Source organism: Charadrius vociferus, unplaced genomic scaffold, assembly GCF_000708025.1.
Source record: "Charadrius vociferus isolate BGI_N301 unplaced genomic scaffold, ASM70802v2 scaffold494, whole genome shotgun sequence".
NCBI lineage: Eukaryota > Metazoa > Chordata > Aves > Charadriiformes > Charadriidae > Charadrius > Charadrius vociferus.
In genome coordinates this window covers 374993-399797 of record NW_009648157.1, presented here as the reverse complement: position 1 = coordinate 399797, position 24805 = coordinate 374993, and the positions used below count along the sequence as shown (strand labels likewise).

Below are 24805 nucleotides of genomic sequence, written 5' to 3'. Positions count from 1 at the left end.
CTACAAATTCCCTGGTATGTAACAAGCTTCACAGACATACGGGTTGTAGAAAGAGTCCCAAATAAAACATTTTTCAAGTTATCTGAAACAGTCCTAAACCCATTTTTTTTTTCTGAAATGTTTAAGATATGTACATCATATAGATTTGTGTGGAATAAAAATCTCACTAACGTTGTTTAAGATGAATTAAATAACTCACTTGCAGTTAACAGCAGTTGAGTAGTATTGCCTCCTCCAAAACCCGTGCTGATAAAAAACGATGAGTCATATTACACTAAATATTTATATTATTCCTTCATCTTAATACAGGTCTTTTCCATGCAGACACACTGCGTGACTAATAAAAAACATCTTATGCCACACCCCCCAGTATTACCTTGAGAAAAATATCCCAAGTCTGAGATGACATGCACACAAAGGGCACAGTAAAGAGCATGGCCAAGACTCCTCACGTCTCAAGAGATTCACCTTATTTCTCTGAGCATTACAATACCTTCCATTTAACAATTATTTGAACTAATAACTTTGGTGTTTGAGAACTTAGGAAGAAAATAAAATCCAATGGAATTTAGCTCAAAACTTTATGCAGAGTTTACTTGCTAAAAAAAAGAGAGAGAGAGAAGCTGAGGTAAGCACTGAAATTGAACCCTGCACTAGAACTGGAAAATGCAGAGGGGAGTTGTCGAAGGGTGTGAGAGTGGATACTGGTTTACTTGGCATACATATTTGAAACCATACCACATCTTTCACTTCTTCTTCCTAAGAAAGCAAACAGCTCAAGACACTTAAAAAACCCACATAATCCCTGAGGCATGTTTAGTCTCTGGGCTACCCAGGCTGCTGAGCTGGGGAGGATGAGGGACCAAAATCAAGTAGAGTAAGTATAAGTAGTCTAAAATCATAATAGACACAGTTAAGAAAAGAATGGATAAGATTTGTAAGATGCACAGAAAGCCACTTTCACACATTTTAAGATGTATTACCTAATGTGAGAAAGAGAAGGGTTGTACTTAAATTGTTGGAGCAACCTATCCTCCAGAATATCAGCAAAGTCTCTTGAGTTACTGCAGATATTTAACCAAGTTTAGAGCAACATACTGCACCCAAATTTGTTATGCACCCCCATTTCCCACTTGCAGATGGGTCGTTCTTACAGTCAGAGAGCAGAAACAGCTCTGATTCAGGCAAAATTAAGCAAATTAGGAAATAAGTTATGATTAAATCCAAGCCGAAGTGAGGCTTTCTGACTACACACCTCTTTGCCATGTTATGGTTGATGGGTCAATATCAAGGCGCACAAATTTGCTGATCTCCTCTTCTGTTAAAGTCCCAGGATCAGTCTTGTTTATTCCCAGCCTCTACAGAAAAACAAGTTAAAGAAATGCAATGAAGTGGCTTTTTTGCTTCAAAAGGTATAGCTGCTCTGACTTATCACCCCCACTTCCAGCAAGCATTTTGGAAAGAAACATGTCAGGACCAAAACTATTTAAAAAAACCCAACACATAGGAAATCACCTGTGACTAAGATAGGGGCAAATGTAGATGGAGAAATTAAACAAAAAAGGAGAAATAGTCATAGGCCATTAAATTAACAATCTCTTTCTAACACAGAAGAAACTCTTAAAGTAAACCAAAGAAAATTCAACATTATCAGTTATTAATAAAAAGATAATTAATTGCTTGCTCTAGTTTGTGGAAATCTTTGAAAGACTCATGTATTGTCTTGTGTGAATCGTCTCTGAAAGAAAGAAAAACTTTGGCTTTAAGAGCCCATCATCCATAAACTCAGTCACTTATAATGAATGAGCCAATACCTCCTGGTCTTTACAGATTCACTATTTCAGCAACACCAAACCTTTTTTTTAGGTGAATCTACATAAACATGGATCAGAAAACCGAGTGTTTAAGAACTGTAGTCTTAAAAAAAAAAAAAAATCTTAATTTTCTCTAGCATTAGAAAGCATGCCTTGGTGAATTAACCAACATGTTTACACTTCAGAACTGAAAATAAAGCAAATCTAAAAGTCTAAAAATACTCAATTTTCAAGAGCTACCACAGTTACTTCTGTATTTAAACTAACAGTTCTTTCTAGAAAGCTTGGGACACCCTTTTGAGAGTATTAAAACTGTTTTCACAACACTCCTTTTTGAGGATTGGTCTCTCAGACTGTGAGTGATGCTTTCAAATCCTGATGCAGGCACTGGGGCATTTCCCACTGTACTGAGAAGGGCAAAAAGCTGTTGAGAACATTTTGCAGGTTTTGACACTTGGTGCCCTAAGATTTTTCACCACAGTTGTAATGAAGAAAGGCTTATATCCTTAACTGCCAGTCCCGTATTAATATTTTTCGAATATGTTGGCCAATTTTACCAATTTGACATAGTTAGGAGATAATTTCTTAGAAATTGTATGAAAACAGATTGAGAAAAGAGCAATATCCCACTAGCACCTCTGCTGGGGGATGGCAGTCAGAGTTCAGCGCTCACCCCTCCTGCTTGGTGTATCAGGCATTTGTCTAGATATATTTTTTTCCAGAGCATTTTTCCATATAGGGTTGACAGCAAGATTTTCAGTCATTTTGTTGACTTTCAACCGCTGCAAGGAGGACAGGGGACTGGGATTCCACAGGAAACAGCCTGTCCCTCCCAGGGTCTCAACAATGTCTGTACCGGATCTAAGCAGCAAGAAAAAAGCTGACTGATCTGGATACAGATGGGAGGAAGACAGACACACTGCTGCGATAGGAGAAGTTACAGAGAGGAAGTAAGGTAAAGAGGTCTTACGCTAATAATTACTGGAAAAAAAGAGAAAAAAGCTGAGGACCAGGGGAATGAGAAAGGTAGCTCCTGATGTTAGACAAGGAAAAAAATATAAAAATTGCATTCTGTAATTACAAGTCAAAACCCCACATATAAGGGAGGAGTTTAAATCTTAATAACTCTCTTTTTAAAAAAAAAAAAGTAACCCCATCACATAAATATATTCTTTTACATTTGATTTTCTTTTTAAGTATAAGGGATTATATTATACTAAAAATAATTCACAGCAAATTAATTCAGTTATATTGGAAATTATGATGCATGTATTTGAATGTTATAAAGCAAACTTTTTTTCTACTGAGTTGCAGCTCATTGGAAGAGAGAGAAATCCATTTCAACTGCAGATAGTTGGTATGTCATGAATAACCAAAATGCTCCCCCTCCTCCAATACCTGTTACCCTACACACAGTGTAAACAAGGACTAAATGAAAATAGTCCAAAATGCTGATGGGAAATTCTGTGAGATCTACTCTGCCACAGAGTCCAGCAGGTATCGTCCACATTTTAGTTTACTGGCACTCAAATGAGCAGCACAAAAGCTTAAAATGCTATGAGATTTTTGTTTATTTTAAAACAGAAGCTGCTATTACCTCTATCCTCCTTTCTACCCCCCAATTCCAAGTGCGCACTTGGCAGCTATCCATTGCCATCCGTTCACTCTGAAACAACACCAGTCAGGACTCAAAAGCCAACAACAAACATGGAACTGGAGGCAGAAGACTGAAACTGTCCTTACGAGTCGTATTCAAGGGGTTCCTATTCTCCTTCCCCTATGCTAGCGGACTGTCTTGCTCTCTCATTATTTATCAAAACGGCAGTCTCAAATCCAGATATGTTATTCATACATGAATTGCATAGGAAGCTCTTCTGGAAGCACTCAGGAAGCAAGATGAGATGCAAAAATATACGATGCACACAAATGTACTTCTGCCCCTCAAAGGAAGAACACTGTCAAATTGACATCAATAAAATGCCAAAAGTATATGCTATAATAAACTTCCAAAACCAGAAAATATTGCAAAACCAAAGAATGTGAGCTTCCAAATGTGACTTTACCATAATAGGAAAAGTATTTTAAAAACTCTAACTTTAATATTTCATCAGGAAAGACACAGCATTTAAAAACATTATTGGTTTATTTCAGGAGAAAAGAATAGCAAAAATGTTAGTTATGAAAATAATATCAGACCCAGATCCTATTACTTCAAGGATGATGCTTTCAGAAAAAAGTCTGGACTTGATAAATTCATGAGGGAGGTTTATACAAACTTGGTCCCATACATCAAAGAATTTCAAACAAGTTGCGCAAGACATTATGTTTTATGAAGAGGTACTATAGTTGAGGAGGGGCTACATTAACAACTTACTCTCAGACGGGCAAGCTGAATAGCAGAAAATCCTCTCACGCCATTAACTGTTGGAACAAGCCTATTATACAAAGCCTAGAAAAAACACACGAGAAGTTAATGAAAGAAAAAGTTACAACCAGGTTCTAGTTAAATAAAAAGCCATTGATTTTATTTTATTCAGATTAATTTCAGTAAGAATTTCTCAACCACATAAGTTGTGGACTTCTGGTTCGTGACTTAAAAAACAATTCCAAGGAGGTGGTAGGCTTTTGAGCAATGCCTATGATTTAACAGTCTAAATCCAATTACCAAAATTACTGTGTTTCTATGTTTCACCAAAAAATATGTATTATTTTTGAAATTGGGAACCGTTTAAAACTTTAACCAAGGTCCAAATTATTCAAACTATAACTACCATTTTTAAACTGGCCTAAATGAACATTTATGTCATACCAAGTAACAGGGATATGACAACCCTGTTCAGTTTTAACACTGTAGCAAAAAAAAAGGAAGCTCCTTCCCTTACTATCTCCCTTCCCTTTAAAGACTCAAGTCAACGTTTGTGTTAAGATCACAACAGATTTAGTGGAGGGAAGAGGATCTAGTTTATTTCCCCACAACCCCTTGTTCTTAAGGTACATCATACCCAGCTACACATCAGAAGTGTAGTTTTTAACTTCAAAAGAAGTACAGAAAATATTAACAATAATAAGACTATATATAGAGAGAAAATCTTTTATTAGACTATTTAGTACAGTCTGAAATAGTTGACAATGTACTGGGCATAAGATCCTTATCTTAAAGACTACCTTATGGTAGCTATTTGCCAGAAAAATATATTCTATAAGGAATATTTCCCAGCAGAATATAGAATGGCTTCAGCAATATTTGCTGTTCACCCAGTGAAAATATAAAAAGATAATCAACTTATTTTGCTCTGAAATGCAGGATATTGAAAAATGGAAAAGAAAAAATGTCATGTGGATATCAGAAAATAATTCTCACCTTATCAGATTGAGTGTTCTCATGCAAGATCCTAGCATCAATAGCAGCAGCCAGCAAATTATTTGCAGCAGTTATAGCATGAATATCTCCAGTCAAATGAAGATTGAACTAGAAGATGAAAACAACAAAATCTTTTTCTGAGAAACCATTTAACTCAGTTTATTAATTTCAGACAGATGAGCAGCAACAATTGTTGCTGTCTCCTTGAGGCTGCAGCTCTGATTAGTCACCTATCAGTGCAGATGAAATATTATCAGGTTGAAAATAGACTGAGCTACATGAAGGACTTGTTTTCACCTCAGTACGTGGTAAACTACCCTTAGTGTAGCCAAACAAAGCCATGAATGTCTTTATTCTTTGCTAAATGATCCAAGAATGAAAAGCCCAGGGCTACGGTTCCACATCATTAATACTAAATCGGTTTACTGTCAGTATTTACTAATTGACCTGGCCCAGAGGTGCAGATTTCTGTTGAATCCCCTGGAGCACCCCGTGCGTGCTGGCTTTAGGGGTGTATGCCAACTTTCTGCTAGTCACAGGAGAACAGCCCGTAGCTGATCAGGCATGAACTTTGCTGATACAAAGTGTGTCCAACAAAGTTTTTTTGGAAAAAACTGAAATCAGTAGTTTAGATTAGACTAGGACTTGTGTTACGTAGGTACTGTATTTTTTGTGTATCTCTGACAGCAGGAGGCGGAAGGTCAGTTTTGATCACACAGCAGCACTGACAGCAACCGACACAAGCCCTTGACTGTGCTCACACTCACCAAAGTGGACCACTTTCAAGGTGGTACTTGACCAGTTTGGACCATGGAGTAGTTTCTGTTGAGCTCTAAATTAGACTCTTTGGGGTGAAACCATAACGCCTGTCCAAAAAAAGCACTGTGAATATACACAGCAGCTTAGACAGACTATCCTTACATGCCCCATTGCCCAGAGAATCTGCTTGCATTTTACGCTCTGGAAAGCAACACAAAACCTCGCTGTCCCCTGCAGCGTGCCGAAGCCCCACAGCACACAGCTAAGCCTGCTGAGGACAAGGGAGGGAGGTGGAAGAAGGCACCCAGCTCAGATGGCAGCAGCCAACCGACAACTACACACGGTCTACATTTCGTCTCTGTCCTTGACCCAGCCTGTGCATAAACACATGGATCACGTTGTGCTAGGCGAGGGTGCACACTTCAGAGTATCACTATTTTCAGAGAGTATTTTGAAGGCATGCACCCAGCCAGCTCCTTCCAAAGCCTACACGTGATTTTCAGAAGCTCTTGCAGAGAGCTAGGGATGATGCCATCTTCAACAGAAATCCATTTACTTGTGGGTAGAGGAAAGATTCATTTAGAGGTAAGAAAACAATTCTGTCCCTGCCTGGCCCCCCGGGGCTCCCCCATGGCCCAGGACCCCACATCAGCCCCAGGGGCCATCAGCCCCTGCCTAAGTGGCACCACAGCGGCGCCGGTCTCCAGCTCCCACAGCTCTGCCTGGCCACAGGCTCCCCTGTGGGCCCACATCCCCAGCCTGGCCTCAGCCCATCCCCATGGAGGTGCCCGATGCCCAGGCTGGGGCTGTCCCAGTGCTCCTGGCTAGGGATGGGAAAGGCACCGGCTGCCAGGCCATGCCTGGCCGCCCCCATGGGGAGCCCCAGCCCTTGCAGCTCCCCAACAGCCGGCACCTATGAAAAACAATTTTTCACAGGAGACTGCTCTGTTTCATCACTGTTGTTGAGCCAAATCATCAAAAAGTTGTGGTATTCACCCCTACGCAGTATTCTGGGCACATCTGACACTACCACAGGAGGACCAGCCTGACTAAAAACAAAGTCCATTTTGTCATATTCAGTGACTTCTGCTAAAATGAAATACTAAATCTACATTTTTTTACTCCACCAGAAAAGCAATGCTTTCTCATTCTCTTTTGCAATAGATGTGGATACAAAAGGAAAAAAATAGCAGCAGCCAGCTCTGTCTTGTATGTTATGCGTGGATAGTGGGTTTTCTTCTCAGGAAGCATCTGAAGGGTAGCGAGATGTTACAAAACATATACAGTATCTGTGCAACGTTTTTGCACCGTGACTCCACAGCATATCCACGTCACACAGGAGGCATGTGGAGATGGCAAGGACCACATGGAGATGGCAAGGACCACTCCAATTCTCCAGGCAGACCATCACCACCAACCAAGTGCTGCAGTGGCCAGCTGGGTCTGGCCACCCCTCCCAGAAGGACGGGGACTTGCTGCATCCCCTGCTGTCTCACCTCCTCCATGGGAATCACTTGAGCATATCCACCACCGGCTGCTCCACCTGCACAGGAAAGCATATGGTCACATCAGACTGGCACCGGTTTTGGAAAAAAACAATCACTCTTAAACACACAAAGTGAAACATACAGTGTTGATGACACATTTCTCAGAATTTTGATTTCTATTAGGGGATCAGTGGTGCACCCAAATAAACAGGATTTCTATAAACCTTGCTGACTTTTTCAGCAGGCAGTAAAAAGGGAATTCTTGATCTGAAATGAAAGCCTACATCTGATGGCTGGCCCAGACCTTGGCTACATGAGGGCCATCCTCTGCTCCTGCCCAGATTTCGGACACAGTCATGCACATGCAGCTGTTGGATGGAAAGACATAGCAGTCACGAGCAAGCACTGCTTCTGAATGAAACCTTCACACCCTTGCCTGACTGCTCCTTTCCCACTGCCTCTCAGAGTACAGGCAAAGGAGTTTGCTGTAGCCTACCCACAAGTTGAGTGGAGGGATTAAAGCACTCACATGCACCAGTCTTGGCTGAGAAGCACCAAGCACCAGAAGCCTTCCAGCTGAAATCAAACTTGTTAACTTAAAACTTCAGCAAAGCAAAGTAGAGCAGATGGAGAGTGCTTGCCCAGTTAGGCACCAATCTCAGCTAAGAAATGGCAAAAAAAAAAGATTGCATTACTTCCTATCAGCATTGAAGACAGTCTTGAACTCTGGCTCACTCTTACCTGGCCCTCAGGCTCTTAAAAGGTTTCTAGGCAAAAAGGCAGCAGCCCATGGTTAGGGGGAACAACTCAGAAGAACAGAAAGAGGTTCAGACCTAGCCAAATGTGACACAGACACAGCCAAACCATATGCATAACTGCCAACTTCCTTAGCTTGGATATTTCCAATCAATATGAGTGGATTTAGGACTCCTTCTCAGGGAAGAATTAAACAGTAACATTCAGAGACATCTTTCATCATTCAGAGAGTCTCCAAACAGAGGAGTGGCTGGAAGGGTGTGTACTCATGCAAAACTCCTCCTGGTTAACATATGCCTTTCATTATGTTTGGGCTTTATCTGCATTACCAATACACATTAAGTACATGAACACAGATAACCTTACATGGGAAGACATGTGCAAGAAACTTTTATCTATTAGTGATATACTTATAAAAAAATCCAATATGCTACCATTCAGACAATCCACCGAGTTAGTGAAATAACTAAGGAAGGAGAAAAGCAAAAAAAAAAAAAACCCCACCGAAAAAACCCCACGGTATTTCCTTTAAATCTGAAAGAGGTCATAGAGTCTGCAAATATTACGTACCTTTAACTCCAAAAGTAGGTCCTTGGGAGGGTTGTCTCAGACAAGCAAAGGAATTAATGTTAAGGTGTGCAGTAAGCGCTTGAACGAGACCAATTGTGACTGTGCTTTTCCCCTCTCCAAGGGGTGTAGGGGTTATTCTAGCAAAACAAGAAAAAAGATTAATCAAATTCTTTCCTGATGTCAGTCTTGCTAAGGATATCAGAACTTACAGCTTTTGATTTCAATGAAGAATATTTATACAGCAAATTTCCATAAGATTACTTTATCTCCACAAAAATACTGCCACAATGTTAGCCCCTAGCTCAAGCTGGAATGCTAATATACATGTGTCTTCTATTTAAGCAATTTACTATGATAGCAGAAAAAGAGAAGATTATTTTGGCAAAAGTTCTAAAAAGAATATATTGAATTTAGACATTTTTATTACAGCACAAAAGTCTCACCAGTTTCATTAACAAACCATCCATCAAGATACTCTGAGCATGTATTAATACTTTTCTGTAATAATACATCAGATGTTTTATTCCCACTGCTCAAGCTTTGAATGAAATAATAGAATATTTTAAATTAAATAACCAACACTTTTGTTTGTAGAGCTCAACTATCCGTCTTCAGCTTCCATGTCATCATAACCCTCAACAATGACAGATCAACTGCTTTTTAAATAAAACAGGACACAAAAGTCACTCTATTCCACTGAACATGATTTATTTTACACTTATGTTTCATGATATTTTTGCAGATTTAAGTGTGATGAGGGACAATTACAATCACAGTCCAACCTCCCATACAAAAGCTCAAAAACCTCATGCTACAACTCCCACACCTAGGCCATGATTGAGCCAAGACTCCAACCTCCACTCAAAGGCTCTGTTCTTGTCCCTTTAACGAAGGGACAACGACAGCTGATTTTGCAAGTAAAAAACTTCATCAGCCTTCTATGAATGAGACAACTCTCAGTTTAAGTGATGTCCTCCCTACTTTCAAGGTCAGCACATTTGCTTATGATCCATGTTAAAAGTTGTGGGGGGGTCTTGAGGGTTTTTTCCTTTATTCTTTCTTAAAGTATGAACACATCTCATGTCTCCAAAATGTATTCAAATGATTCAGAGCATAGCATTTCTCCTTCTGACTGGCAAAAGAAGACAGCCTCAGTCCCTTTTCCACTCACACCACTCTCACACAAGTCCTACTTTTTGGCAAAGTGTAACCATTCATATCTTTGCTGCCTTCACTAATTGCAGAGAAGTAAGTACCTTAGTGAAGCTGACGTTAAGAACTAAAGTTCATTCCCAAGGAAATACAAGCATGCACACACATCCTAGTCAAAGAGGAACCCTTATCCTATGACCTCTTCAAAACTTGAGCTAAAACATCTAGCTCTAATTAGAAACACTTCCTTTCCCAACTAGTAATTTTTCCAAGATATTGCTATCATCAGATCACAATTCAAATGGCATAAAAACATTAGTAAAATTGTCAAATGCAAGGAGACATCCCTGTTGTCTCCTTGCCTTTAAGATTCAGCTTAGTTCAGTTAGTTCACAGATTGACAAAAGCCCTTCTTTGTCCCAAAAATGTAAACACATGAAATACATTAACTTGTCACAAATCTATCTTTTGCATCATAATTGGATCCTGGGCTTTTTGTTAAAAAAAGAAGACTTTGTTAGATATGTCAGGAAAACTTTGGGCAATAGGAGGCAAGCCAAATTAACATCTTCTATGCCGTTCGAGGAAAGAATTTTCCTATTCAGACAAGTAATGTTTCAACTCAAGTTCCACTGAAATCAATGGGGTTTAATACATCTATAACAGATTCCCTGAATTGAGACTTTTCAGAAATAGTATTTTGTGTACTGATAGCTTTGAATTACTCTTGTATGACCATGTAGTACCCGGGTTACTTAATTTGGACATTTTTTCCCCACATTTATAACACCATGTTTGCCAATCATCAGATTCTAAAGCATCATCAATAACTATCCAGACTATTTCATCATCCAGCCTTCCTAGAACACGCTCCCTTGACTTAAAGGGGAATTCACAGATTTTTAGGAAAATATCTATGTAGAGCCCAAAAGAGGTGAGAGATTTAGAGCATATCCTGAGAAGAATCCATTTCATCTATTCTCAAAAGTGGTTTTGGTCCCTGTTGTCTTTTTATCCATACTATGCCTTCTTATTTCCTTCTGATCTACTGAAGGAGCACAGAATCCTACTTGGTTTTACTGCTGTTACAATGACAGCTTCCATTTTTCCGACCACTATTTCTGCCATCTCCATTTTGTCCCAGGATCCTTACTTTTGTACAAAGATGCTTCTTTCAGAGCACCACAGTCAGGTTAACTCACTTTCACTGACAGTTTCATCCTCCTCACTACTGTTCTAACACCGGCTGCCCAAACCCTATTCAAATATCAGCATGGTTTCTCCTTGCCCCTTGTTCTTCTAAGCCCCTTGTTCTCCTACCGTCTCATTCACTTTCGCCTATTGCCCTAATCTCATTTACTTGATCCTCTTATTCCTGTGCATTGAAGCCAGATTTAAAGAATATACAAGTAATCTTGAAGCATTACTGCACTCATTCAAAGACCTAACAAGATAATAAGTCTTTAAGCTGCCAGTTATTTAAAAAACAACAATGAAACAAACAAAAAACCCACACCAAAAAGCAAAGTATTCCGCTATGAAAAAACCACCTATATAACTGTTTACTGGAAGTTACCAGTAAAGGACTTCCCATAAACCCCCAAAACTCAGAGCACACAACAGCTGCGCTGCTAACAGTACAACTTGTATTTGCAGTGCTTCCTGTTGGTGGTTAACTCTCTTTTTGAACATCGGGCACACGAAGTTCACATTTGAGAGAATTCAGAGACACGATCACCAGGATATTTCCTCAAGTGCAGCTCAAAACATGGCAGAAGGCTGACCTGGCATGCACAGTAGCACAGGGACTTTTTACAACTCTTCATGAAACAAGCACAAGCAAAGATGCAGCATGTTGGTAGTTGCATGAAGAATAGTATCTACACACAATCAAGCACCACATTACTAAAATGCTCTGGTAACCCAGAGCTTAATCTAAAATGACTATGGAAAACGAGCCAGAAAGCACTCAGAATTTTCTATGAGAAAGACCTTTCCCCAGAGGACAAAAAGATAAACACACCATTGTTCACTGATCAACCTAGGAGGAACAGATGAATTTCTGAATTCCCTTTTCTGAATTTCCAGTACATTGATACTCTGCACCAGCCACATCCCTATTGAGAATGTGGCACTGTGGGAGAACCAGCCTCTGCCAAAATGAGAGTAAAAATGAACTAGAACAAGCTTATTTTCACCAGTGTACTCATGGCAAGCACACAATGGCTTGCAGCAGTAAACAGACATGTCTTTGCAGACAGGACCTTGACTTCTTCAAATCTGCTTGGCTTTAACAGGCTGCACTTTCAATGTCTTCCCCAGATTCGTTTGTTCATTTTAATCTGTTCCCTCCCTTCTGAGAAGACCCTGTGATCCTTAGTTTTTCTGGAACTAGAGTTACTCAGATGAATATCTAAAGGCTCAAAATGTCTAAAGACAGATGTGATGGAGGAAGAAAACCAGCAACCAGACTTCCCTAAGCAGTCTATAGCACTTGGGTGACACCCTCCCAAGAAACCTCATCCACCACAGCAGGAAGGAATAGGCACAAACCCCTGAAAAGTCAAAACCAGGAACCCAACTTTTCAGTGTCTTTCCACCTAATAGAATTAACAAAACATAAGGACTCTGCAAATCACACTGTTTAGTGAAGGCAGATTGGTGTGAACAATTCACTTACCTATCCTCAATCTTACATGAGATGCCCTGGCAGAACACTTTTGATTCTCAGAGGAAGAGTAGCAGCCTGGAGACTAGAGGATAAATCTTAAGAGCTAAACATTTATTTAAAGGTTGCAATAGCTACCAGAACCTCAGCTTTAAATATTAATTAAAAAAAAAAAAAGCCAAAAAAAGAGAAAAGCCTGAAAGTAAAAGAAATTTTTATTCCAACAACTTGATCAGAAAGCTTATTTTAAATATCTTCCTTTTTGTACCTGGCCTACTTTGATCAGTTTTTATAAATAAAATAATCCACTTAAGCTGTTTTGTGGACATTGAGATGTTTTTGCTGGCTACACTACTGAGCCTACACTCTTGCAACTTAGGTCACTCACTCGCATGAGTATAAGATTACAACTGCCAATGGCTAACTTTAGCTCAATTGTGCAATGCTGTGCTTTGACCTTATGCAAATCTAGAAAAAAACACCACCTTCCTTTAAAATACAGTAAATTTTAATGAACTTTGAGAGACTTTTATACCCATTTGCATTATTCTTCAAATTTCTTTAATATGTTTTCAATCTAAACACAGAAATTCCACAATTATTTTCCTCCTTAAAACTTATTTTGCCACCTACCAAGCGGTCACCAGCTCCTTGGCACAGTAAGTTTTCCATAACATTGGAAAGCCTTCTCTCTTTATGTATATAAAAACAAAGATAAGAATATGCAGACTTTTTGTTTGTTTGTTATACATCACATTAGCTTACAGTGGAGCTGTTTCTGTGGGAAAGCTACAGGAGGTCTCCCAAAGAGAAAATAAACAAACAGTGAGATGATACACTGCACCAGCTGTAACCTCCTCACAGCTACCCCAGCCGCTGTGACTCCAGCAAGAACTTTACTGGATATGTGACAACTCTCCTCTTTCAAATTTCCTATCTTCAAATCATCAGTATCAGCAATTCCAAAGATTTTAATGAGTTCACCATTCCCATGGTCCACATGGAAACCTGTGAAGCCTAGATATGGAGGGCATGGGAATCGAGTTCCCACAAATGACAGCCTCACCTATATACATCTCCCATCCAAGATTACCACTGTCAGAAATTTATTTATGAGCACAGAATTGCAACTCCTGTCACCTCATCGAGGTGAGATTATGACAACATTGCAGTGGCATCCTCAAAATGGGACTGATATGTCCTTCCACGAAAGCACAGTGATCACTATGAAGCTTAAATGACTAAACAAAGCCAGGAACAGACTGAGAAAATCACAACTATGAACTCTCAAAAGCTGACAAAGGCCCATCTAAGGCAATCCCAACCAGGAGCTGTGCAATGACATGATGAATACATGACAAACTGTCTCAGCCATGACTTTGCTTTGGACGGTCAGATGTTTCAGTGCATCAACACAGTGGTATTTTCCCCACTTACTCTTCCCTGTACTTTTCCCTCTTTTTTGTCTACCATTTTTCATTTCTTTTAAGCACCTTGTGGCCCAAGAAATACAGTGAACAGAAGTACAATCCAATATGTACCCATTAGAAGTAAACTGCAAGTCTAAATCTGAATATTCTGTCCCTAAGATATTTGCCATCATACAACTTGTACAAGCATTAAGTTAGCATTTATTTCCCTCCATTTTATCTTTCTGAAAAGGTAGTTCATCACAAAACAATCTATTAATGTTAGGTGAGAAGTACTGATTTTAAATTTTCCAGCATTCAAAATCCAACACGCTTCTTACTAAAAGCAGCATTATATTTCATGATTTTTCCACATTCTATTATTCCTCAGCTTGCATTTTTGAAGCGAACAAGTTTCCAGAATGAACTGGTCAAAGCCACAGCACTGGAGCATTTAAAAACAAAATGCTGGAACACACACAGTGTACGAAATTTTAGATGTAGTTTCATCTTTTGTTTAAGAATATTCTACCTACATGCTTGAATGCATGATTTAAGTTACACTGGGCACTAAACTTAGCTACTAGGTCATGCACAAGATTCGTTCATTTGCACGCTCTCAGCTTCCAGTGAATGGGAGGCAGTTTGAATTAACATATCCTGTAACATAGGGGGTTTTAGCACACTGTAAGCCTGTATACATGCAGTTTATGCTCAAGAGCTAATTACTCCATGATAACTCGCGGCTCTGACCCCAAGGTGTCTTAGCATGAGCCCTACAACAAGTCACACACCCCAAAAAAATGTGAGAATTAAAGAAAGTGAAAAGAATGCTCTCCATGCAGAAGAAAATGGAAGTTATGAAGAAATTAAGTCTTTATCCTATTTTTGGGTGACATTATCTGTTAATAAAACTGCAATTTTTCAGCATATAAAGTATGTATTGGATGAGGTATTTTGGTGTATTTGTGTCAATTCAGAAAGAGCAAAGAAGACTTTCCAGTTAGTAGCAACTTTTAAAAAAAGTCATACATACAGCTATCCTTAGAGATAAAAAGGTACATTTGGTTGCATTTTGCTATTCAGAACAACAAGTTTGAGCTCTAGCACATCAGGAATAAATTCCTAGACTTCATGAAACATTTAAACCTGATTGTGGAATTACAGGCACAAATGTCACTGGCTGCATCATGGATAAAGGTTGGAGATTTTGCAGCTTGTGGAATACACACTTTTCACTTCCTTAACATATGAAAAGCTCACATCACACAATAAATATCTCCATCAGACCAAATACCCAGAGGAATAAGCATATATCTTAAATGTTTCCTCTGAACCACTGAAAACTTATTCTGAAGACCTATACTGCATCATTCTAAAAGAATTTCTAAATATCTTTGGTTATTGTGAATGAACATAGTAATTCAAATGGCAGGTTTTGGTTGACATTGCCTTGGCAGGGAGAGGATGAAGAAGGCAACTGAGGATATTATTTCACTCCCCAATTTCCACACTTGAGTGGTATTCAGTTTTCATTGTACTGAACATTTCCGTACCAGACGTAGTTCCCCACTTTTCTTAAAATCTGTCTGCTACAGTCATTTCAGCAAATGAGGACAGAGAAACACAAGTTATATATATTTTATATGTACAATATTTCAAAGTCAAACTTTGAACTCTCTCAGAAGAGAACGTTCCCGCTATTGAAGGCACCTTGCCCAAGCACTCCTTGTGCAGCAGGTGTGGCTTTGTAATCCCCCCACCAGATGCAGTAACTTCAGAGAAGTCACAAATCGCAACATATTGCATAATGAAGTCCTGTAGGTACCAAACCCAGCCATTTCTTTGTGAAACAACTCAGTCTTTATACTTGTTACATAAACCTAAGAAGATACAATTTTCTATTTGTTGCCAGATTTCATGTTGCTAGTCAAAACTTCCCCATTTCTTCCACACTAGTATACACTTCTGTCTGTGCCAACAAAACAACATTCCGACAATTGCTTGAGATACCTTTCTTGAAGAAGACTGGGAGCAAAAGTGGTGTGAAGAAACATAAGCACTGGTGCATACAGTCTGACACAGCTAAAATGCACCTGAATGGGGCTTTGCATCATGCTATCTTCCACCTCCAGAGATTTTCAAATAACCTCTGCTTCTGTGAGACTGCTGCTAGAGAAGCCTGGCACAGCCTGCAGCGTGGTGCCCAACTGATGCAGTCGACAACATGAGCCTGAAAGTACATGGTAGCAACTTGCTTCAAACTCAGCCAAATGCTGAATCTGCTCTTCTTTTTCTCCAAAGCAGCAAAATGCAAAATAAAACTCTACCAAGGGAAACCAGGCTCAACCAGCTACTATCTCCTTTTCTTAAACAACCATTCCAACATCCTCCAGGAACATCTTTATACATTGCAGTTCTATCACATAGCTTTGAAGACAGCTTCATGACTTGCCTGCCTCTGCTTTGTAACATCAGGTCTCTCAGTCTACAACAGCTCCATCTCAGAGAGTGCCAGAAATCCAGGCTGTCCCCACAGGAAGGCAGTAAAGCAAACAGTTTGCAAAACACGACCCCGACTGAGGAACTGGTAGATCAAGGCAGTTAAGAACAGCCTTCTCCTTCTGGATCAGCCTAAGGCTATATTTTAAACCTGATTGGTTTTACTTACAAGGAAGCAACGATACAGATTAATTCAGAATATAAAGAACACATTGCAATCTAAATATTAATGAAAACCTTCATGTTTGTTCACAATTACAAGTTTCCACTTAGCAAACCAGGCAAATGAAAAAATGTTGTCTCACTGAATGCAGAAAAAACCCGTAGCTCTTCAGAAGAGAAGCGCATAATTCCTGTTTTTTTTATAGCATTTGCTATAATCGTGGGAACAGAGAGCAGAATAAGCCTGCCTGGAGACATGTCTACATTTCAGAGAAAAAACACGGCTTTTCTAACTTTGTAATCTGTTCTTCAATAAAAAAAGTATTTATTGTTAATATCAACAGATTAGCATGTAGCTTCTGTTAAAGTTTGTTTATAAACAGCCACAATACACACAGACTATTCAAGTTAAACATTTAAAATTCTGATAAAGCAGTAAGAAAAACTCCACGCACCAACAGATAGCATTTAAGAAGTTTAGAACAAACTACCTTTTATAAAATATACTTCAGTAATTACAGTTTGGAAGAAAAGTTGTGTTGCTTCAAAAAATGTCAAAAACTGCTTGCTTTCAGAAGAGAGCAATACACAGCCGACAACATTCAGGGTTCTTATGTGTGCAGTGTGTTAAAGAAGACGTAAGCTGCATGTTTATATTAATATGAGTGGAAAGGGTGGACATTAATGACATTACTGTGCATTCTTACCCAGCAACTAGAACATATTTTCCATCTGGTTGATCCTTTAACCTCTCCAGCAGGGACAAACGTACTTTGGCTTTGGTTTGGCCATAGATCTCAATTTCATCTGTAAGCAATCCTATCTCCTTGGCAAGTACATCAACAGCTTTTGGACTCTGTGCTCGGGAAATCTCAATATCACTGGAAAAGAAAACAAATAGGAGCCAGGAGATTTCTCTCAGCTTAGGTGGTCGACGACAGAGCACAAAACAACAGCAAATACTCCAACAATGGGGTTATTGTATTCAGTTTTTCACTCTCTCTCACATTTTATTAAACAAACCTGAATATTAGCTAACACCTAATAGAATATAGAAAATCATGTGCAGTGTTTGTTAATTGTTACAGTTTCACAGAGTTTTCTCATTTAATCAGAATCCAAATATTATGTAATGCTTTCATATCAAGCTAGAGACGTGTCTGCTGGATGCTCAAGCATGTCTCACTGGAATTGATGTTTCTGGCTTTGTTTTTCTTTTCCTCCCTCCCAGTATATTTCAGCACATACACTTTACTAAAAAGCACATACATTCCTTGGCCAACAGCCACATAAACACATTAGCTAAACCTGACGCTTGTGCATATAGCGCCTTTCATCAGAGGGTACTACCAGGCATGCCAAGCCTCACTACTCCCCCATGAGGGCACCAAAGGAAACAAGGCGTTGGAAAATCAACTCGCGTCCTTCTAAAACACAGCTACACCAAAAATGGCCACACAGCATGAGTTTAACGCACAGGGTTCAGGCCAGAAGTCCAGTGAGCTTATAAACTATCTCCAGCAAGGACTGCGAGTGGCAACTGAGGCAAGAGAACAAGCATGCAGCAAGCACACATGGTAGAATGGCCTGAGAGGAGGTGGCTGTAGGCTGGGGGACGCTATTGTATCTGCAATTCCTGACCCAGCCCACCTAGGGTCTTTGGATTTAATACTCCTTCATGGATTTTTCGTTTGTGAGCTTGACCTAGTTGCCCCTTATGTCCACCTAAGCGTTTAGCAGCTGCTAGCTCCCGCAGCAGTGAAGTCCAGGGCCCAGCACACAAGATGTGAGGAGTTGTCTCCTTTGGCTTTGAATTACTCACATCACCACAAAAGCAAGTTAAAAAATTACCAAGAGATTAATTACTTTCAGCCTAGCCAGGCTAAATTCCTTCCTGCAGTTTCAGCTGATTACAATATTTTAAGATAGGATCTGGCAATGACATCAAAGCTAATGTCCTGAACTTTCAAACAGTCTGCAAGACCTCAAATATCCACAGATGAACACAGAACTACTGCCAGATCTCAACTCTACGTGTGGACTTCGGCTGTTCTGCATCCAGCAGCAAATGATCGGTTTATGCCAACTTAATTGCTTGCAATTTTGTGAGGATATCCTAAACCGGGACCGTTATTCAATTCTAATTCTCAAGTATCCCACTTTTGCACCCTGCAGCAGCTAAGTGAAACCCAGAAATCATCCATCCAAGCTCTGACATAATCCAGTACTACAGGATAAGAAGCTAGTCAATCACAGCACTCAGTGGTTGGGTTGCAGACCATCTCATTGCATATACTAACCTGAAATCTGCTTTCTTTCAAAGACATACTAAGCACATCCTCTTGCGTAGAAGCTTACCTCTTGCGTAGAAGCTTTGGCTTTTTTACCTATTACTTCGAACACAACTATCCATAAAAATGTATCAAGAATACAAGACGGAGTGGCTTACAAACATCACATGAGAAAGAATATTTAAAGTTTTCATTCAGAACTCTGTATATAAAAACAACTTGAGTCCCAGAAAAATATTGGTAAGTTGATGACAGTGTGGTACCTTAAATATTTAAGCAAGGAAAGTTTGTAGGATGATTATTCCCCTATTAAAGCAACTGATGCATTCGGCAAGCAGAGAAGGATGTAGACAAATATGACAGAAAGTTAATCTGCCTGGTTTTTTTCCTACTAAATTTGTCAGTCTCTTTACTAAAAGACAGAAGGTACTATTGCAAATCTCAGGCCAGACAATCAAGACTGCCTGCAGCCATCTCAGCCCTTTCTATTTCCCTCATCTTTTGGGTCACAAACGCTTCCCTTTCAGAGTGCCGGAAGAAACAATGAGGATTTTCCCACTGTAGGTACCATTACTGGCAAAAAGTGGAAGAAGCAAAACTGACCAAGCTGTACACTTATAAATAAATTAAAAGGTAAAGAATTTCTAGGTAATTACAAATATTTTTAGAAGTAAAATTGACAGTGGATGATAACACTTCTGTCATTGTTTTCCCATCTGAAGTTCCCACAAGAACCTTCAAGGCAGCTAGACTTCAAACAACTTAGAAACCTATTAATGACAGATTGCACACTGATACATGCAATAAAGTGATAAAAGGCATATTTTCACAGTGAATTGACATTTATGCCTTAACTACTACTGGGGCTAAACAACACAGACAAAATGTTTATGTCTAGTCTATTATTTCTGTTAAAAGCATTTTCTGAAACACAGGAAATTAAATACTTGATTATAACTAGCATTTAGAAGTCTACATTTGTAGCTAGCTCTTTTAGTTTGACAATATATTCCCTACATTGGAAATAACAGAATTATTCAATAAATTACATTACTTAATATTGCTGGAAATGTGCAACAGTGGTTCTTCCGCAAGAATGAGAATTGTTAAGCAAAAAGTTCACCATCGACAATGGTAAGTTGTAATTTACAAAATACAGGAAAATTTAAAAGTTGGGCGAAGGCTCTGCCTCTACTTAGCCTGTATGTTGGAATTTTTTTTTTTTTTTATTGTATATTTGTAAGAAAATCTTCCGCTCCATTTCCAGTATCTTTGGAAATACTTCAATTAACACTCAGATCTCACAGAAATCAAAAAGCAGATGTTCCTAGTTTTAGCGCTTAAGCAGCTTTGCCTCATTTTCAATGAAAAATCCATGTGTTTCCACACAATGTGGTGTATTACTGTAAGATTACATTTTATAGCAAGATACTTTCCATCTGATGAGTTGTTTTACATTTAAAAGAAAAAAAGACACAAAGCTATAGAGTTGTGAAAGAAATAGAAGTCCTATTACTGGTTATGCCATGTATATGCCATTAAATATGAATTATGTAAATATCACACTCATGACATCACATGCTTTAATCTACCTTTTAACTGTATTATTTAAGGATAGATTTTTCAGGCTTTAATTCTAGAAATGTGACATGCTGGCCCAGGAAACGTTCAAGCATTTCTCCATCCTTGTGCCCCCGGATACAACAGAAAACTCATTCTTTTGACATCTCTGTTTCAAATTACAATAGTGACCATTCCCATTACACTGTTGTAAGTGACAGTGAAAACTGAATCAAAGTGGTTAGAAAAGAAAATATTTTCCTACAGCTTTCCAAAACCACAGCAGAGGGATTCAGAATTACAGAATCGCAGAGTGGCTGAGGTTGGGAGGGGCCTCTGGAGGTCATCTGGTCCAATCTCCCTGTTCAAGCAGGGCCACCCAGAGCAGACTGGCCAGGACCATGTCCAGACAGCTTTTGAGTATCTCCAAGGCGGAAGACTCCACAACCTCCCTGGGAAACCTGTGCCAGTCACCCTCACAGTAAAAAAAAGTGTTTCCTGATGTTCAGATGGAGCCTCCTGTGTTCCAGTTTGTGCCCGTTGCCTCTGGTCCTGTTACTGGGCACGACTGAAAAGAGTCAGACTCCATCTTCTTTGTACCCTTGTAATTATATACATTGTATTTATATGCATTGATAAGATCCCCCTGAGGTTTCTGTTCTCCAGGTTGAGCAGTCCCAGCTCTCTCTGCCTGTCCTCCTGTGTGAGGTGCTCCAGCCCCTCTATCACCTGTGTGTCCCAGAAGCATGCATACAAATAAGCACACAAAACTTTCAAAGTTTTCTTACACAGCAGAACCTCACTTCAAGTCATTGATTCCTCTCTCCATCACCCAACACAACCAACACACAGCAAAGCACTGTAGCACAGCAAAGGGCTCAGGCTGCTCTAAGTGTCAGAGATGTCAACAACCGTGCCAAGGCAGACCTAACATCCCCTTGGCCCAGACACGGGCCTTGGGAGGTGAATGACGGGAAGTGATTGAAAAGATTCTGGCTAGGAGAATAAATACGCTTCCTGCTTTTCACATCTACACAGGAGTTTAAAAGTCTAATGCAGAAGAAAGTACTTCTACTGAGGGAAGAAAAAACAAAAACAAGACCAAAAGCCATTGAAACCACTGGGCCCTAACTAGATCCATAAACATCTTCCTACATTAGGGTTTAGCGATCAGGAACTTCTTGTATTTTGTATTCCTGTTGACATTACACAAGGCTTCACTTCTCTCCTTCCCTCAATGAAACTTTCCAGTTTTAGGTCTTCATTAAATAAAGCTTGGCTCCAATGCACATCATAAAAGTAAAAATTGATAGGAAACAGAAGGACACGGTTGCAGTGAGGCATACAACAAAAAGGCCCAACATGTAGTCCAGATAAGTAGATTAAAAATAATTAGGCACGGACCATTTTTGGGTTCACTGTCACATTTAACACTGGCTTACTCTTTTTTTTTTTTTTTTTTTTTAATTAAAAAAACCCACTTATTACCTGGGCACTGGGGAGAGAGGCTGCAGCTTCAAGCAGCGGAGGTCCCACTTCCTGTACTGCTGGGACTGGATCCATCGCTCTGTGTTTTTTACCATATTCTGTTTTTAAACAAGAAAAGAGCACACACCAGCTGCATCACAAATGCCGAACGCTAATTTCAAAGGACCTCACCAGTATGTTGAAATAACTTTTATGGCAAAGGCTAACAAAAAACAAACTTAAAAACCTTTCAGTTAGGGTGAAGAAAACATTCATTGCACTATTACTGTCTTATTGTTTGTCCACACTTCAGAAAGAGACAAGACCATTAATATGTAAGTGACAGAGAAAAGTCTCTAATTAGGGCCTTGGAGATTTTATTCTGGTAAAATGGAAAATTAATTTTATTCTCTCACACCTCAAAATAATGGAAGATAATAACTGTTCACTGGCTGACTCATGTTGCTTCGACATAAAACAACAAACTTTTGGACCCTCTATCCATCACGCCATAAAAATGTGCGCAGATATAATTTATCTTCACTGTCTTACCAGAATAAGTAACGTTAGTCTACTGATACAAGTGCATCTGCCAAGCTTTACTGTAATCATCAGAATTATGACATGTTTGATTTTTAATTTACTTTTCCCTAACTAAATGTAACAGGCATGACTCACCCTAACTAGCTGATTAAAAGTGGAAAGCAGGTAAGGTGTTCAAATGGGCAAAACAAAAATTAAAATCTAAAGTGTAGAAGCAATTTCTACAATTCACAGAAAGAGCAACAAATTTACAAGGTTTGAAGTTACACTAACCTGCATTCGCATTGCTATTGCAAGAGAACCAACAGTGTTTTCAGCGGCATGGTTGTTTTGCTGATCATAGTTGTGTTTCTCTGTAAAATAAAAGTATTGCACTAATAAAACACAAAGCTGTTGTGAGTGGGAGCATGTATATTTGAAAGCTATGTCCAAACAAAAAGTTTCTGAATGTTGACTTGAAATTTAACAATGTCACTGACAAAATTAGACGTGGCTTCTTTAACACTTGAAATGAAATCACCCAGGAGGATGGATATAGTGTGAAAACCAGAGAACAACTGTATTCTCTGAAGCATATTACACAAACGCACACACATATGGCAAAGCATACACATACTTGAAAAAGAAAATTAGGAAACACAGAGATTAATCCCAGGTTGCAAATAATTGCTTTTGGACAAAAAAACCCCAACAACGAACCACCCAACAAACCAATAACAAAAAGCCAGACAGCTATGAGGATCTGAAAATCTACGTATATTTTTAAACCAAACGCCTAAACGAGCATGGTAAAGATTGTACTTTTCCACACACAGCAAGAGAGAATAATGAAACAATCACAAAATACTATATAGGACTATTGTCCAATGGGATTTATAACTTGGAATCAGAATATGCAAAATTTTTTGAGTAGCAAAAGTTATCTTCATCAATGTGACATTAAAAGTAGATATTCTGAAGAGTCTACACAATTTAGAGTGACTCCAACTTTAGAGACAGTTATTGTTTCTAGTGGCAATGTATCATATAATAAACATACATCAGCTACCCTAACTAAACACATTATTTTGTCATTTTCCTGTAATCCTTCTTTTGGCTTGTTTTTCTGTTGTTGCTTACTGACTTCTATCTAGACACAATTTCTCCAAAATTCACATCCCAGTCTCTGTGGGCGTATCAAGGCCCCAGTCACATTCTGAAGGGCGTAGACATAACTGTAATAAAAAATAACAACTGTGCGCTGACAGCTTTAACCTTTCGCCCACAGGGGAAGCGAAGAGCAAACCCTGACCTGGTCAAGCTCGCACTCTACTCATCCCATCTGTACCGACCATAAAATGCTCATGTTGCCTTGCATGATCACCCCTCCCCACCAGAGTCCCTGTGGTGGCAGGGCACAGAAGCCTCCGGCTGGAGCCAGAGGGGCAGGCAGCAGCACGCAGAGGAGTCAGCACAGCACCTCGCCACATGATGCCCAGCTCCAGCCCACTCGCTCGCACCCATCACCGAGAGGGCCAGAGACCCTTTCTGCAGACACCCTCAGCCTCATTCGGTATGTTTTCTAATCCTTTCTCAAACTTCCTTGTCACTAGACATCTGTACATCGGTGACCAAGCTAGCCAAGCAGAAGGTTACAGTCCTGACATTGAACTCTAATTAAGGAAGTGTCTGAAAAGTCCTTCTACTTGTATTAACACTTGCCATTTAAAAGAAAAAAAGAATAATCTGGAGATGCTCAGTTTTAGACTCAGACAGAGGAGTTTTACTGGAACAGACTATGACAGTCCTAAGTTGACTGTTGTTGCTTTGAGACCAGGCTGGGAGAGCTGCCAAAGAGACAAATGAAGTAGGAAGAATGAAGTTTAAAACCCCCTTTCAGACAGCTGTGCTTTACAGAAACATTCTGACTTTTTATGTTATTTGGCTTAATATGACTTCTTTATCAGGGCAGAGCTAGCATGTGTGTAAATACATATCAGAATTAGACATTTCCCTTCAATAAACTACCTCTCTCAGGCTGCCTATGCTACACACTCACCCCACAAATGACTAACCAGGCTTTTACAGGGGTGAAGGCAAAGCTAGAGGTGAAAGTCACACACACAACGAGGAGCTAGCAAGACAACGACAGGATTGCAACAGCTCTCTTAGGATAAATTTTCCAGATGGGAGCCAGCATAGCACTCTCTGCTTTGGATTTTGGCCAGAAGATCAGCTGAACATTGTGCTCCCTCCTCTGGCTCACACAAACGAAGGCCCATCTGCCCATCTATTTGCACCCTACTGTGCGGACGGGTGAGTTGC

General features: G+C 39.5%; 1 protein-coding gene across 1 annotated transcript in view; it reads right to left on the bottom strand.

Moving 5' to 3' along the window:
• The window catches only part of MTHFD1L (methylenetetrahydrofolate dehydrogenase (NADP+ dependent) 1-like), a 157169-nt gene that overhangs the window by 113184 nt on the left and 19180 nt on the right, over nt 1-24805 (bottom strand). Inside the window, exons 8-15 of the mRNA XM_009884055.1 lie at nt 22775-22854; nt 21980-22077; nt 17348-17521; nt 8748-8884; nt 7431-7477; nt 5176-5283; nt 4189-4263; nt 1256-1358 (exon numbers count right to left, since the gene is read on the bottom strand). Coding sequence (XP_009882357.1) covers nt 1256-1358; nt 4189-4263; nt 5176-5283; nt 7431-7477; nt 8748-8884; nt 17348-17521; nt 21980-22077; nt 22775-22854 — 822 coding nt within the window. The remainder of the gene's footprint in view (nt 1-1255; nt 1359-4188; nt 4264-5175; nt 5284-7430; nt 7478-8747; nt 8885-17347; nt 17522-21979; nt 22078-22774; nt 22855-24805) is intronic.